At 35.2% G+C, this 12,511-nt stretch overlaps 3 protein-coding genes across 7 annotated transcripts; 1 reads left to right on the top strand and 2 right to left on the bottom strand.

The window, feature by feature from the left end:
- Nucleotides 1-1,708: 1,708 nt before the first annotated feature.
- LOC112498992 (uncharacterized) lies at nt 1,709-6,972 on the top strand. Its single transcript, XM_052436969.1, has 4 exons — nt 1,709-2,323; nt 3,576-6,347; nt 6,471-6,552; nt 6,657-6,972. Exons 1-2 carry the CDS (start codon nt 1,853-1,855, stop codon nt 3,747-3,749), a joined length of 645 nt encoding a protein of 214 aa, XP_052292929.1. The 5' UTR covers nt 1,709-1,852; the 3' UTR covers nt 3,750-6,347; nt 6,471-6,552; nt 6,657-6,972.
- LOC102622889 (non-specific lipid transfer protein GPI-anchored 10) lies at nt 4,362-5,120 on the bottom strand. 2 transcript variants are annotated; one of them, XM_052436970.1, is made up of 3 exons: nt 4,991-5,120; nt 4,778-4,890; nt 4,362-4,654 (listed from the first exon to the last, which is right to left on the bottom strand). In XM_052436970.1, exons 1-3 carry the CDS (start codon nt 5,064-5,066, stop codon nt 4,571-4,573), a joined length of 273 nt encoding a protein of 90 aa, XP_052292930.1. In that variant the 5' UTR covers nt 5,067-5,120; the 3' UTR covers nt 4,362-4,570. The 2 variants fall into 2 exon arrangements, with proteins under 2 accessions (XP_052292930.1, XP_024957150.2); XM_025101382.2 differs by having other exon boundaries at nt 4,813-4,890.
- A 3,061-nt stretch (nt 6,973-10,033) lies between the features above and the next one.
- Nucleotides 10,034-11,522, bottom strand: LOC102622887 (glycine-rich protein A3). 4 transcript variants are annotated; one of them, XM_006485714.4, is made up of 3 exons: nt 11,358-11,522; nt 10,723-11,025; nt 10,034-10,475 (listed from the first exon to the last, which is right to left on the bottom strand). In XM_006485714.4, exons 2-3 carry the CDS (start codon nt 10,985-10,987, stop codon nt 10,213-10,215), a joined length of 528 nt encoding a protein of 175 aa, XP_006485777.1. In that variant the 5' UTR covers nt 10,988-11,025; nt 11,358-11,522; the 3' UTR covers nt 10,034-10,212. The 4 variants fall into 4 exon arrangements, with proteins under 4 accessions (XP_006485777.1, XP_006485778.1, XP_006485779.1 ...); XM_006485715.4 differs by having other exon boundaries at nt 10,723-11,020; nt 11,358-11,520; XM_006485716.4 differs by having other exon boundaries at nt 11,249-11,410.
- Between the last annotated feature and the right edge of the window lie 989 nt (nt 11,523-12,511).

Genomic DNA, 12,511 nt, shown 5'->3' with positions numbered 1-12,511 from the left:
GCTGCCCATTAGCCTATAAGCAATGTTGTTATAGAGCATAACTGCCATTACCCACTTCAGGCCAGTTTGGGAATGCTGCAACTTTTAAAATAAATTCTATTAGTTGTGCTGTAAAAATAATCAACTATTAAGAGAATCAGTTAAGTGTTTGGTAAATCTTGTTTTCAGAAATACTGTGAATTTTGAAAGTAGTTATGAATGTTTGGTAAATTTTAATGTTAAACTGCTAAGAAAAAGAAATGACTAAAATGTACATGATGTAAGATAAAATTTACTTATACTCATAAAAATATATATACATATAATATTTTTAATTGTGTATTATAATAACATTTGCTAAAAAAACTATAATATATTGATTTTATTTTTTATCTAATTAAATTTATAATATAGTGAAACAAATTTAATAATAATTTCGACCAACAAATTGATATTAATAAAATTATATTGATGAATTATAATAAAAATTTATTAAAACATTGATTTTGTTTCCAATTTGAATAAATATAATTTTGGATTTATATAATAATTTTAAGGATATTTTTGGAACTATATTAAAGGATAAAATTGATTCTCAAAATCAAAATCTAAAAGTTACTCGTTCTCTGCTTTTCAAAATTAGCTATAGGAGGAGCTGATTTTGACAAAAGTGGTTTTGATTTTTTTTTTTTTTTTACCAAACACTAAAATTAACTTTTAGATTTTCAAAATCACTTTTAAACCTCTTTAAGGCAATCCTAAATGGGCCCTTCTTTTGACTCTTTTTTTCTAGGAATGAACTCTGAGACTGTGTTTTCCACTAGTTGCACCAATAACTATCCATTTATACTTGTTTCTAAGATCCATCTCCGGAGAATTTTTAGCCAACATACTCCACGTTTGACAGCCACTGTCCGAACGCAGCCCGCCTGTGTAATTTGAATGCCTCTTATATTCGTATTGTTTGGCTCTTATGCATTCCCCCATGTGCTGCATGTGTCCATATTACCGCTGCATACTTTCGTGCCATCTCGCATTCTAACCCAACTCAACCTGTGCGCGCACCACATGCGTCTCGTACTTGCGCACCCGCGCACTTGTGAGATGTGCATGCCCTTTGCGTGCTTTCTCACTCTCTCTCGTGCTTGACCAATAGCATGCGCTTGCTGTTGCAACCCAACCTACATGCTAGTCTTCCGTTGCTTTTGTGCTCACCCACAAGTATGCCCATGCTGCTGCCATCGACTTAGCAAAACGCCACAAGCCAAGCCTTGGCATTGGCCATTGTGACTTATGACAATTACAACAGGCTTCATGAGCATGTTATTCAGTTTGTTGTCATTAAAGACTATGAGATTGAGATTACTTAAAACCCAAATTTAAAGAACATAAATAGGAAATAGTTGAACCCGTAAGAGGTTAACATCTAGTTATGATATTGGTGGTACCATGAGTGATTAGTTTCTTTTTTTATTATTATAATTGTTTGATAATTACAAGAAATAATTAATTGAGAAAAATGTAATAGTATAAAATTGCAGTGAACTTCACGGTTGGTTAATCAATCATATATGAGTATGATTTTATGAAGTATAAGAATTATATAATTAATAAAAAAGATAAATTAGAGATTAAAAATTCATGATGGGTTAATTAAAAATTAGAGATTTTAGATATATAGAGTTCAAATATCACCACTTGGATCTCGAGTCTTAAATTTGTCAGAAAAATACATGAAGTAACGGCAGGGGTATTGGGCCAAGCCCAACCGGCGGGTCCGGCTAAACCGTATCGGATCAATTAACAAACATAAAATCTTTTTCCTCCATCTCATCCACAACTGGTCAGTCGCACACGCAGCTCTCATCCACTCATGTCCCTCACCATAGCGAACACTGCTGGCAGCGGCAGCGGCAGCAGAATCCTCTACACCAATCCCACTACGGACCCACAACACCGTCGCCACGGCATCACCTTCCCTACCTCAACATGCAGCAGCAGAATCACTCGAGCTCCATTCAGAACTCTCCACGTCGTCTCGGCTGCCAAGAAGCTCTCCTCCCGAACCGGACGCTTTGACAGCAAGAACCGGAGGGGCAACACCGGCGCCATCACCACAACCGAAGAAGATAAAAAAGATCAGCAGCAACGGACGGCTGAGATTGGACAAGACAGCACTAATATTAATAATAATAAGTTTGAGAATGCTGGCGTCATTGTTGGTGTCGACGGCTCCCCGATGCCGGAGCTTCCGGGGTTGGAGCCCGACTTCTGGGAGGGCCCACAGTGGGGCGCTTTCGGGTTCTTTCTCCAATATCTCTGGGCTTTCGGCATCGTCTTTGCGGTATGTGTTACGGCGTGAATTTCATTAACGTTTTCGGGATTTGGGATAATTATATCTAAAGGAAGAGTTTGCGTGAGAATGATAGCATTTGTTGATAATATTAGCTTGAGGGATGATAGTTCTGCTATTATACATACATATAATTTAATCAAGCGAATTAGTGATTTTTTTTAACCAAATTCGGTAATACAGTTAGGGCGCTTTTGGTATTAAGAAAAACTGTAGGTATGAAATGAAAATAAAAGTTAAAGATCATAGTAACCATGAATTATAAGAGCATTTTCAAAAGAATATAAATTTTACTTTTTAAATACTTATTTGCTTACTTATGTGTCAAATAAGAAGATGAAAAAAATATGATATTCTCCGAAAGACTCTTTAAATAAAAATAATAAAAATAAGTTAATATTATTTTAATCAAATAATTATTTTTTTAAAGAAAAAGTTAATAGCAATTAAAATACTTCTCTCTCTTTCTTCAATGAAAAGTAATAAAATATAGATTGAAGAGGGAGAAATTAACTCTCCAAATTTGAAGAGAGAGAATCAATTTTTATTTGAACAATCTTAATTGGAGTGTCTCTTAGAGTTTTGAATATTAATGTGGCTCTTCAAATAAGTAATAAAATCTTATTTGAAAAGCCTTTTAGTGATGCTCTAATAAAACTTAGCTTTCAAGTCACAGTAGTTAGCATACCAAATAAGAACTGTAACTTTTAATTTATAGTTGCCCAATCTTAACACCATATAGGGTGATAGCAATGCATGGAGGTTTCTGTATGCCCATAGTTTAAGCTATTGCACTTTGCAATCTCATGCTAAGGACACACAAGGGAATAACTCTTTAGAATTGGCGCATTATTGGACCTTGGATCGTCCTGAGTAAGGAGACCTTGTGCCTGGCCTGCTAGAAATCCCTGGAAGAGAAATCTGATTCATTAGTTTAGCTTTAGCACTCTATATGTGATTAAAGATCTTGGTTCAATTATCTGCTTGTGATAAACTTATTTGTTATCAAAAGGTTATCACAGAATTGAACTGAATAGATTGTGTTTCTCACATGATCACATGATAATATTTCAAGGTGGTGGTAGTAGTGGTAGTGAAATGCATCTTTCTGAAGGTTGAAATTGAGTGATGAAAGAGATGACCAAAAAAATATAACTACAGCATTCTAGCCTGGGGATACATAATATTTGTATACATATCTGTTTCTTATGCTTCATGATAATGTTCTATTTTACCTTAACAGCTAGTTGCCTGTGGGATCGCGGTGGCCACATATAATGAAGGAGCAACAGATTTTAAAGAGACACCTGCGTACAAAGAGTCAGTCCAATCTCGAGACCTTTTGGAAGGACCCGACGCATCTAATTCAGATGTCTTTGAGTCGAATCCAACTGAGGTAGCACCTAGTTTGGATTAGTTGTTGTAAAGGATTGTATATCCCAGACATGATATAGTTCTAGCCAGAAGAAATCCCGACTGCACACACTGCCCTGCCCTCAATTTATTAGGTAATGTTTGTAATTCTCTTCCTCAAATGTATCTCAATATTTTGTGAGATATTGGTTTATGATACATAAATCTGTTATAATGCACTTGCTGCAAATTGTCAAGATGTCTATTGATTTGGTCTCATGCACTTTTTCAAAAGTTATCAGATTTGGTTTCTGTCCAACGCTCTTTCTTTCATCTCTTACATTTTGGTGTATTCGCAGGCAGGGTTTCTCCCCTGCCGCTTAAATGAACAAGGAATTGTCAATAATTTCAGGGAAAATGTCAACAAATTTGGGGTGTCTAATTGAAATCATAACTGATCTGACTTGGTTGTGCAAGAATGCTTTTTGTATTGCTATGTTTCATGGTCTTGTTGAAGGAATGGAAGTTGCCTGTTAGTAGATTTTGGGAAATCTGCACATTCCTTTCTTTCAGAGAAATTATCTGATTTTTAATTTGTTATTATTTTTTCTATAGTAAATATGCTTCTGCTGCCCTGGTTGATGAATAAAACCACTTTATAATGACAAATCCAATGGAAGGATAACATCCAAAATCCAAATACATTAGAATAAGGTAAATTACACCATAACTGATTAGTAAATCCTAATACTGGTGAGTAGTAGATAAATTCACCGGACATAACATAATTACCTATCTAGAATTGATTAGATGTAAAAATTCATGCGTAATACAGTGCAAACATAGAGAACCCAGCAGCCATTACCGCCAATTGACCTTCTGTGTTCAACTTTGCACCGGCATTCCAGGGACAGCCATGTACCGTGCTGCTAGCCATCGTCGATGCACCCGGGACCACCATAGGAGAAGCTGGAATTTGAAAGAGACCAAAAATGTGCATTACAGAGAAGCCTAAAAAAAAAAAACAGAGAGAGAGAGAGAGAAGACTCCTGGTGGAGAAACTAGTAAAAAAGGAAAAGAATAGAGTATTACACAGAGGATGCAAGGGGTGAAGCAAATTTGCATACCAGCAATAGTAGCATTTGTGTTTGATCCAAGAGAGACTTGATGACCAGCATGACTAGGAGGCACTGGCACACCAACACCTTCATAAGAATCTTGGGTTATAATTAAGTACATAAATCCAATGTAACAAATTGAAACAGTAATGCCATTATGATTCTGCTGAAGAGGTTGATACGATACCTGAACATTGAGAGGCGTCAACTTTAAGGTTACAAGCAGCAGGCAGCCGCGTGGCAAGTGTGGAGTTAATAGGCATATTACCCACAGCAGTGCCATTAACCAAGAGGCAAAGACAACGCGGCTTTTGGGTGTAGACTTGCTGGAGGTTGATACAGCAAGTCTGTGCCGGTGTCTGTGCCTTGCCTTGCACGAAAGGTACACATGGAGAGAGAGGCAGCAAGTGGGATATGCAGCTGGTTATGGTAGGGGCCTGAGAATTGGCAGGGTGAGGGAGGGCAATTGCAAGGAGTGTGATCAGGGAGGCGGCGGTGACAATGGCAGGAAGAGAGTGAAGAAGGGCCATGCTGTGGTGTGGTGTGTTGAGAGAAATTAGGAGAGGAGCAAAGGTGTTGGTGTGTGGTTTTCCTGGTGATAGAAATTGGGGTTTTGAAGGTGAAATATAAATGGAAAGCGCATTTTTTCTAGTGTGGGTTGTGACATGCATTGTGCATGGTGCGTATTGTTGTTCTGCATGCACTTCTAATTCTCTGGTTCTCTCTGGCAAGTAACTGACCCACAGTACTTTCAAGCTCAAAAAATTTACAAATTGGTATAAGTTCAAGAGGTAAATATTTAATTGCAAAACAATTTAATTCTGGTATCAACTGTAAGGTCACATTTTAGGAAATCGATTTATTAGGATTGAGAATTATTTTCTTTAGTTCTCTAGGGAGTTTCTTGATTGAAAAAAGTCGTAAGAGAAGTAACTACTTGTGCTCGACCCAAAAGTTTTAGAAGCATGTATCTCTCCATTTCATAATCTTTGGTCCCTTGGTGGCCACACTTAAACTTTGCCGGTGACATTATCCATTAGGGCAAATGCCAAATAGTAGGGACTTAACATTTTGACTGAGCATCTATTAGAAAATAATTTATATGAGCCAAATCCATAGAAATATTAGGCTACATATGGACCTTAAAGAACTCTTCCGTAAAGCCATTGAAATGCGGCGTATGGTCTTCAGTCATATATGTATTTGAAGAATAACAGAAGCATGTAAAGTGAAAAAAGAGGGTTAGTGTTGTATGTATCATTGTCAATATTTATCATGCAAATCACATGCTCTATCTCCATCGCTTTGCTCTTGTCTGAACTGAATTAGCTAAAAAAAAAAAAGGATGCCCTTTCTCAATCAAAAAATGGTCCAAATTTGCCCAAAGAAACTTAAGCACTATATATGCAATTGGTCCATAAAGTTAGCCTTAACTGGATGATTTGTTGGGATAAGAAGACTAGTCTGCACCTCCAATAATTCACTACTGTTTCTTCCTCAGACCGGCGCAGGCTTTGTCTAATTCTTCAACAATGGCTTCTCTGGTTGGTTCTCTTTCTCTTGGTTGATTCAAGATTGGATGTATATAACAATCTCTATTGTATGCTTTTGCAAGAGATCAATTGGGAATTTTCTTCTTTTTTTTTTTTTTTGCCCTTTTATTTTAGTCTCAGGAAGTGATTTTAGCAGCTGATTTGAGATGCGACAGGTGCCAAGACAGAATAGCCAATGCTATTTCAAGAGTTAATGGTACGTTACAATGCCTGATGAAATTCTGAATCAGCATTTTCAGAAGAAGAATATGTATTAACTTCATTCTTCATGTAACTAAATCGTATTAATTACGACCGCAGATGTGGAGTCTATGGAGGTCCTTGTATCGGAGAAGAAAGTGATTCTTACTTATAAATCTGCAAGTGAAGAATCTTCAGGAAAAGCTGCTGTTGGTGTCAAGAATAATCAATCGAACAAGGCTGTTAAGGGCACTGCATGGTTTCCATCCTATAGTTGAATCTTGCAAGTCAATGCAATTTACAGTTCTATATATCGCAGCTAAGAGTGTTGTGTGTAAAAGATATTAATTGAAGTGTATTTCATTTTCTTAATTAGCTTCCCATTGTTCTTATGTACCTTGGAGACCAAAAATATATAAGATTTATATTCCATGAACATATTTGATTATTCTACATGAAATCAATGTTTCGTGATTATGAAATTTGTAATTATTGATGTGTGTGTGTACAGGCTGCCCTGCATATATATAAAAGGATCATTTTGCGTTGGCATTTCATTGGTACCTGTGGACAGCTAGCTGCTAGCTAGCATTGAGAGATCCTTCTATTCCCAGAAAAACAAAGAACATTTGAAATCTTGAATCAAATTTAGGGTACTGTAAAGAATAAAACTTTGTGAACACCTTTAATCTTAGCTTTTGAGCAGCAAGCAAACTGTGCCACTTCAATTGGCTGATATGAAGGTTTCTTTTAGTTTAAACATAATTAATTGAATACATATTGTTCACAGAATCTCATGTGTCAAAATACACAACAAAGGATGCCTTTCCATAACTGCTAGCATTAGCCTATAGCTACAGAACAAAGGAAGGGATGCTCTTATCTTCAAGTTCACCTGCAATAAATTATACACGGAAGTCAAGAATAATGGGTAGGCAAGGCTACGCTACATACATATATTTGCATTAATTCTCACACTTAGAATTTATAGCAGAATCAGATTCCATAAATCATATTACCAGCACATACATTGATCCTTATTCTTAATATCCTACCTTTTAATAAGCTCATTTTCTCTTGTACACTTTTTTTAAACACATTAGCTCTGTTTGCCTATTTCTAACTTCTCCGCATACCAACCAAACAATGCAATATTGCTGCATGGTGATGAGGATCAACATCGACTGTAATGGTTGTTACAGAAAAGTACGAAGGGCACTTCTTGACATGCAAGGTAATGAGATAAATTTTTCACCATTGAAGCAGCCCTTAATTCTCTTATATATGTTTTTCATCTTATTAACTACTCGCATATTCTCTAAATATATACAGAGTTGGAGAGTCATCTGATAGAGAAGAAGATGTGCAGAGTTAGCGTGAGTGGCAATTTCATCCCACAGGACCTGGCAATCAAAATAAGAAAGAAGACCAATCGTAGAGTTGAAATACTGGAGATACATGAGTTCTCAAGCAACAATAATAATATTATTGAGGGTCATCAAGAACAGTTATTACAAGATCAGAGACCCCAGAACCAGGTGATGAGTTCTTGGAATCTCATTTCAAAACAAAACCCATGTGCAACTTACGTAACATGAACAGCCCAAGTGATGAGAAAGAAATATTTATCACTTATCAGGCAAAGATTACGCAACCCTTATTCTTTTATTTCATGATTTGTTATTGTTACAAATGTATGCATATGTATTTACATTTGGCTTACGGTAGGAGCTGTGTTGGATTGCCTGTTTGTTTGATTTTTCTTTTTTCTTTTTCCTTCTTTTTCCCCTTTGGGATAGTAATATGTAATCAATATCTATCTATAGTCAACAATTCATTTGTTTAAAAATGCGACTTCAAAGCGATTTTAATTTATTTTATTTTGTGCATAGTACAAGAGATTTGAGGTTTCGAACTTTACTCACATATTTAGAGCATATCATCGCAGTATGCTAAATGAGTAATGATACAGCCACAAACTCTTGTACAAACTTATTTTGTACAAACTGACGTGGCATTAATTCATTGGTTGAATGAAAATATAAATGAATAAAAACAAATCATGTGGGCCAAGTGATATTTAATTCAACCAATCTTCTCATGCCACATCAGTTTGTACAAAATAAGTTTGTACAAGAGTTTGTAGCTGTATCATTACTCATGCTAAATAGAGTAGTTACGTGTCGATGATGGGACATGACTAAGTGACTGCTGATGTGGTATACCATCTTATGAAAGATTTCTCCATATTTATCAGATCTAGAATTACCGGCAAGCAACACTAGAAAGTAGAAACTTACCATTTAAAAAAGAACAAGTGATTCTCATAAATTATTCTAGCTATATAAATTGGTTGCATATTGTGACTGATCAACCAATCCAAAATGTACTCAGCTAGTTAATTCTATAACCATATAATCGACCTTTCTCCTACCTATCTTACCTAACTCCAATCTATCTTTCCAAAGTATCAATCTTGTCAAGCCCGCTTAATGTAAAAATTATCCAACTAATAGTTTATTGACATATAAATTAGGACATAAACACTTTGTACAATAATTTTTCAATCTTACCGTCATCAAGTATAAATTAATTCCAATAATTATCTAATCAATAATTTTATTTAATATAAATTGTAATCTAAATAATAGTCTTATATGATAATAAAAAAAAACTTATCACCGTTAAGCTTATATATATGAATTTTATCTAATACTCTGGTTCCAGATTTGTCCACTTCATTTTTTTTATTCAATTGTCGATGTATATGTGTGATTTATTTTAGGCACATTTAGAGATCTAAATTTTTATTACTCCATTTGGGGAATTTACATTACAATTCCTATTGGAATTTTTCTTGATATTCCAATAAATCACAATTTTCTTGATATTCCATCCACCAAATCTGATAAATGACCGGATCAAAATTCTAAAATAAGAACAATGCTAAGTATTCCAATATTTAAGTCTCAATATGGGTCCTAACTCATCCACTAGATGCTTGTTAAATAATTTTATAAGTCATAAAATTAATCATCCAATAGATGAATGACACGTACCATTAAAACTCAAATTGAGACTTAAATATAGGGATTGTTAACATTATTATTAAAATAATGGATGCCAAAACATACAATCTCAAATTCTCAATATTCAAACCTAATTAAAATTAAAATAAGTAAACAAGATATACATACTTCAAGAACAACTCAAGGTGCCTTGAGTAGCTCCACCCACTAATTCAATTCAATGTGTTGAACAGAATGGGGGTGCTGCTCTAGAATAATGCACAACAGAGTTTTTGCCAAAACATAACAATAGATCCTTCAGTTATAAAAATGTCATCCAGAAAGGAGATAGATAATCAATCTTTATAAAGGTGCTATCTTTCAAAGCAAACTCAAAACAGAAGAACAACTAACGAGCCTGTAAACTTTTGGTACCAAAAAGAAAAAATAAATAAAGTTTCTCCACCGGCTCGGATGAACATCTATACAGAAGATAATAAATGCCGCAAGGCAGCTGTATTTATATATATGTCAAAGCCAAAGTGTCAAACAAAACACATCCTACAAAGTCTACTTCCAGACATCATAAAAATGTGCAGATTATTCAAGAAAAACATAAACCAGTATTTTGTAGAGTCAGAGCTCTGAACCCAGTTGATACACAAAACTCACTTCCATTTCCTGTTCTTTCCACCTCCGAACATTCCATGTCCGTGCTTCCCACGCTTGTATTTGCCTCCATGCTTCCCGTGCTTGAATTTCCCATGCTTGCCATGCTTGAACTTGCCTCCATGATGCATACCACCATACCCCATGTGGGGGGCACCATACCCCATGTTGTGGGCACCATGTGACACGTGGTGAGCACCAAGAGCTGCTGCAGCTGCAGCTGCACCCCCGGCTATCATTCCGGCAACGCCACCACCATGTCCTAAATTACAAGAAAGCAAGTTCATCATCTTCAAGAATACTTGAATGACAACCATGCTTCTCATGCGTACAAAAAGGATAACACGGCACATATTGAAAAGATGGGGATCCATAGTCAATGACCAATGGCATGTCAAAATCAGAATAAATTCTACGAACCCAAAAATCTATGCCGCAAGTTATATAAGGACTCACAATTTCGACACAAGACAAGTAATATAATGGAAATCCAGTAAACAATTATATACCTGAATGATGTGGAGCTGAGGGGCCAGGATGAGCACCATGTGGGTAACCAGATGGCGGGTATCCACCGGGTGGGGGATAACCCCCCGGTGGCGGGTACCCAGCTGGCGGGTAGCCTTGTTGTGGAGGATAGCCCTGCGGAGGATATTGGCCGGGTGGAGGAGGATACTGTCCTGGAGGATATCCGTAGCCCGGAGCACCATGACCATGATGAAGATGTGAAAACAGCCCCTTATCAGACGTCTCATCATCCTTGCCACCCCCCATGTTTGTTTTCCTAAATTCAGCAAATAACTAATTCTGCACTAAAAACACAAAAAATAAATAAATTAATTATCGCATTGACTAAAGAAACTAATCTCTTCCAAATCACAATAACCAAATACTGGATACATAAATTGAAAGGCAATAAATAAATAATTAAACATTAAAAATTATTTCCTACAATCATAAAAATCAACTTAAGTTACAAAATTATGGTGAAATTAAGGAATATGGAACTGATAAGACAAAAACAATGAACGTTACCCAGATCAATTCAATAGCTAATGATCAAAACAAGAGACTTTAACAAACCAATGTCAAAGATCTGAAAATAAAACAACAAAGATTGCAGGGCTCAAATAAACAATCTAACCTTAAGAAAAGTGATGCTCCAATCTAAATAGAGCCCCAAAAAAACAAAAAGATGAGATAATGCAAACGCAACTCTCTTGACTTTATTATAGTTATATAGAGAGAGAGTGGGATGCCTAGACGCGTATTTACCGCGTTTTAAGATCTTTTATATTTATTTATTTATTTGAATTCTTTTTATTAATTAATCTAATTTAGAAGAAATTTCTTTTGATATTTGCAAATTATTTTAATTTTTAAGCGGTTGGATCTTATCCATCCGTCCCGTGAATTTCTGTCTCGGTACTATAATTACAACCGTGGAAATTAATTATTGACCTTATCCGTCGCAAACGCGCGGATTAGCCATTAATGTCGGGACACGCGATATCTACGATGAGAATATTATTGAATAAACTACCACAAGTTTTTAAAATTTATATTATAACCTTATATTTAAATAAAAATAATAATTATATCTCACTTATCCATAAACTCTTATATATAAATAATCAGATATCATATTACCGTCGTAACTATGTACGTTCTTTCTAGTTTTGATCCAGTAAGTTCATATTTTAATTTCATAACTATGGCTTTTGAAGTTTAATCTATATTACATATTTAAGAAAAAAAGATATGTTTAAATAATTTATTAAATATACTCTAAAAATAAAAAATAATTAAAATTTATATCTATTTTGATCGTTATATAGTAAAATAATATTTTCGTAATAAAATTTATCAAACACATATACTATACTTTTCAAACTCACGGTAACCGCAACAACACAGTTTAACAAACACCAAACTACTTTTTAATCAGCAGCTTATTTCATCTGTACAATACAAGCAACTTATTTCATCAGTTTCCCAAACTAGCCCTTAGTAGGGGTGGTTAAAATCAGGTTCAGATTATATTCAAATCAATCCGATCGAATTTCAGATTAATTAAGTTAGAAAAAAAAGCTATCCGAACTCAACCCAAACACGTAATCCAATTCTGATCAGATCAGATTGGATCAAGCATTAGGTTAAGTTTAGATCGGATCGGATTAGGATTAACACATCAATAAACTTTGTTTCTTTTGTCACCGGCTCACTCTCAACGTTGTTTCTTCTTCCAACTAGAAATTGCAGGAAAAAAAAAATGGAGTCTTTGTCTAAAGAAATGCG

This window comes from Citrus sinensis, chromosome 3, assembly GCF_022201045.2.
Source record: "Citrus sinensis cultivar Valencia sweet orange chromosome 3, DVS_A1.0, whole genome shotgun sequence".
Taxonomy (NCBI): Eukaryota; Viridiplantae; Streptophyta; class Magnoliopsida; order Sapindales; family Rutaceae; genus Citrus; species Citrus sinensis.
The sequence above is the reverse complement of the archived record's forward strand: the minus strand, read 5'-3'. Positions and strand labels throughout refer to the sequence as shown.

Bases quoted from the DNA above. Each gene is read 5' to 3' on its own strand.
- LOC112498992 (XM_052436969.1), top strand. From the start codon at position 1,853: ATGTCCCTCACCATAGCGAACACTGCTGGCAGCGGCAGCGGCAGCAGA. The intron at 2,324-3,575 runs GTATGTGTTACG...TTACCTTAACAG, and splicing joins CTTTCGGCATCGTCTTTGCG to CTAGTTGCCTGTGGGATCGC.
- LOC102622887 (XM_006485714.4), bottom strand. From the start codon at position 10,987: ATGGGGGGTGGCAAGGATGATGAGACGTCTGATAAGGGGCTGTTTTCA. The intron at 10,476-10,722 runs GTATATAATTGT...CTTGTAATTTAG, and splicing joins CTCAGCTCCACATCATTCAG to GACATGGTGGTGGCGTTGCC.
- LOC102622889 (XM_025101382.2), bottom strand. From the start codon at position 5,066: ATGCCTATTAACTCCACACTTGCCACGCGGCTGCCTGCTGCTTGTAAC. The intron at 4,891-4,990 runs GTATCGTATCAA...ATTCTTATGAAG, and splicing joins TGACGCCTCTCAATGTTCAG to GTGTTGGTGTGCCAGTGCCT. The intron at 4,655-4,812 runs GTATGCAAATTT...TTCAAATTCCAG, and splicing joins CACAAATGCTACTATTGCTG to CTTCTCCTATGGTGGTCCCG.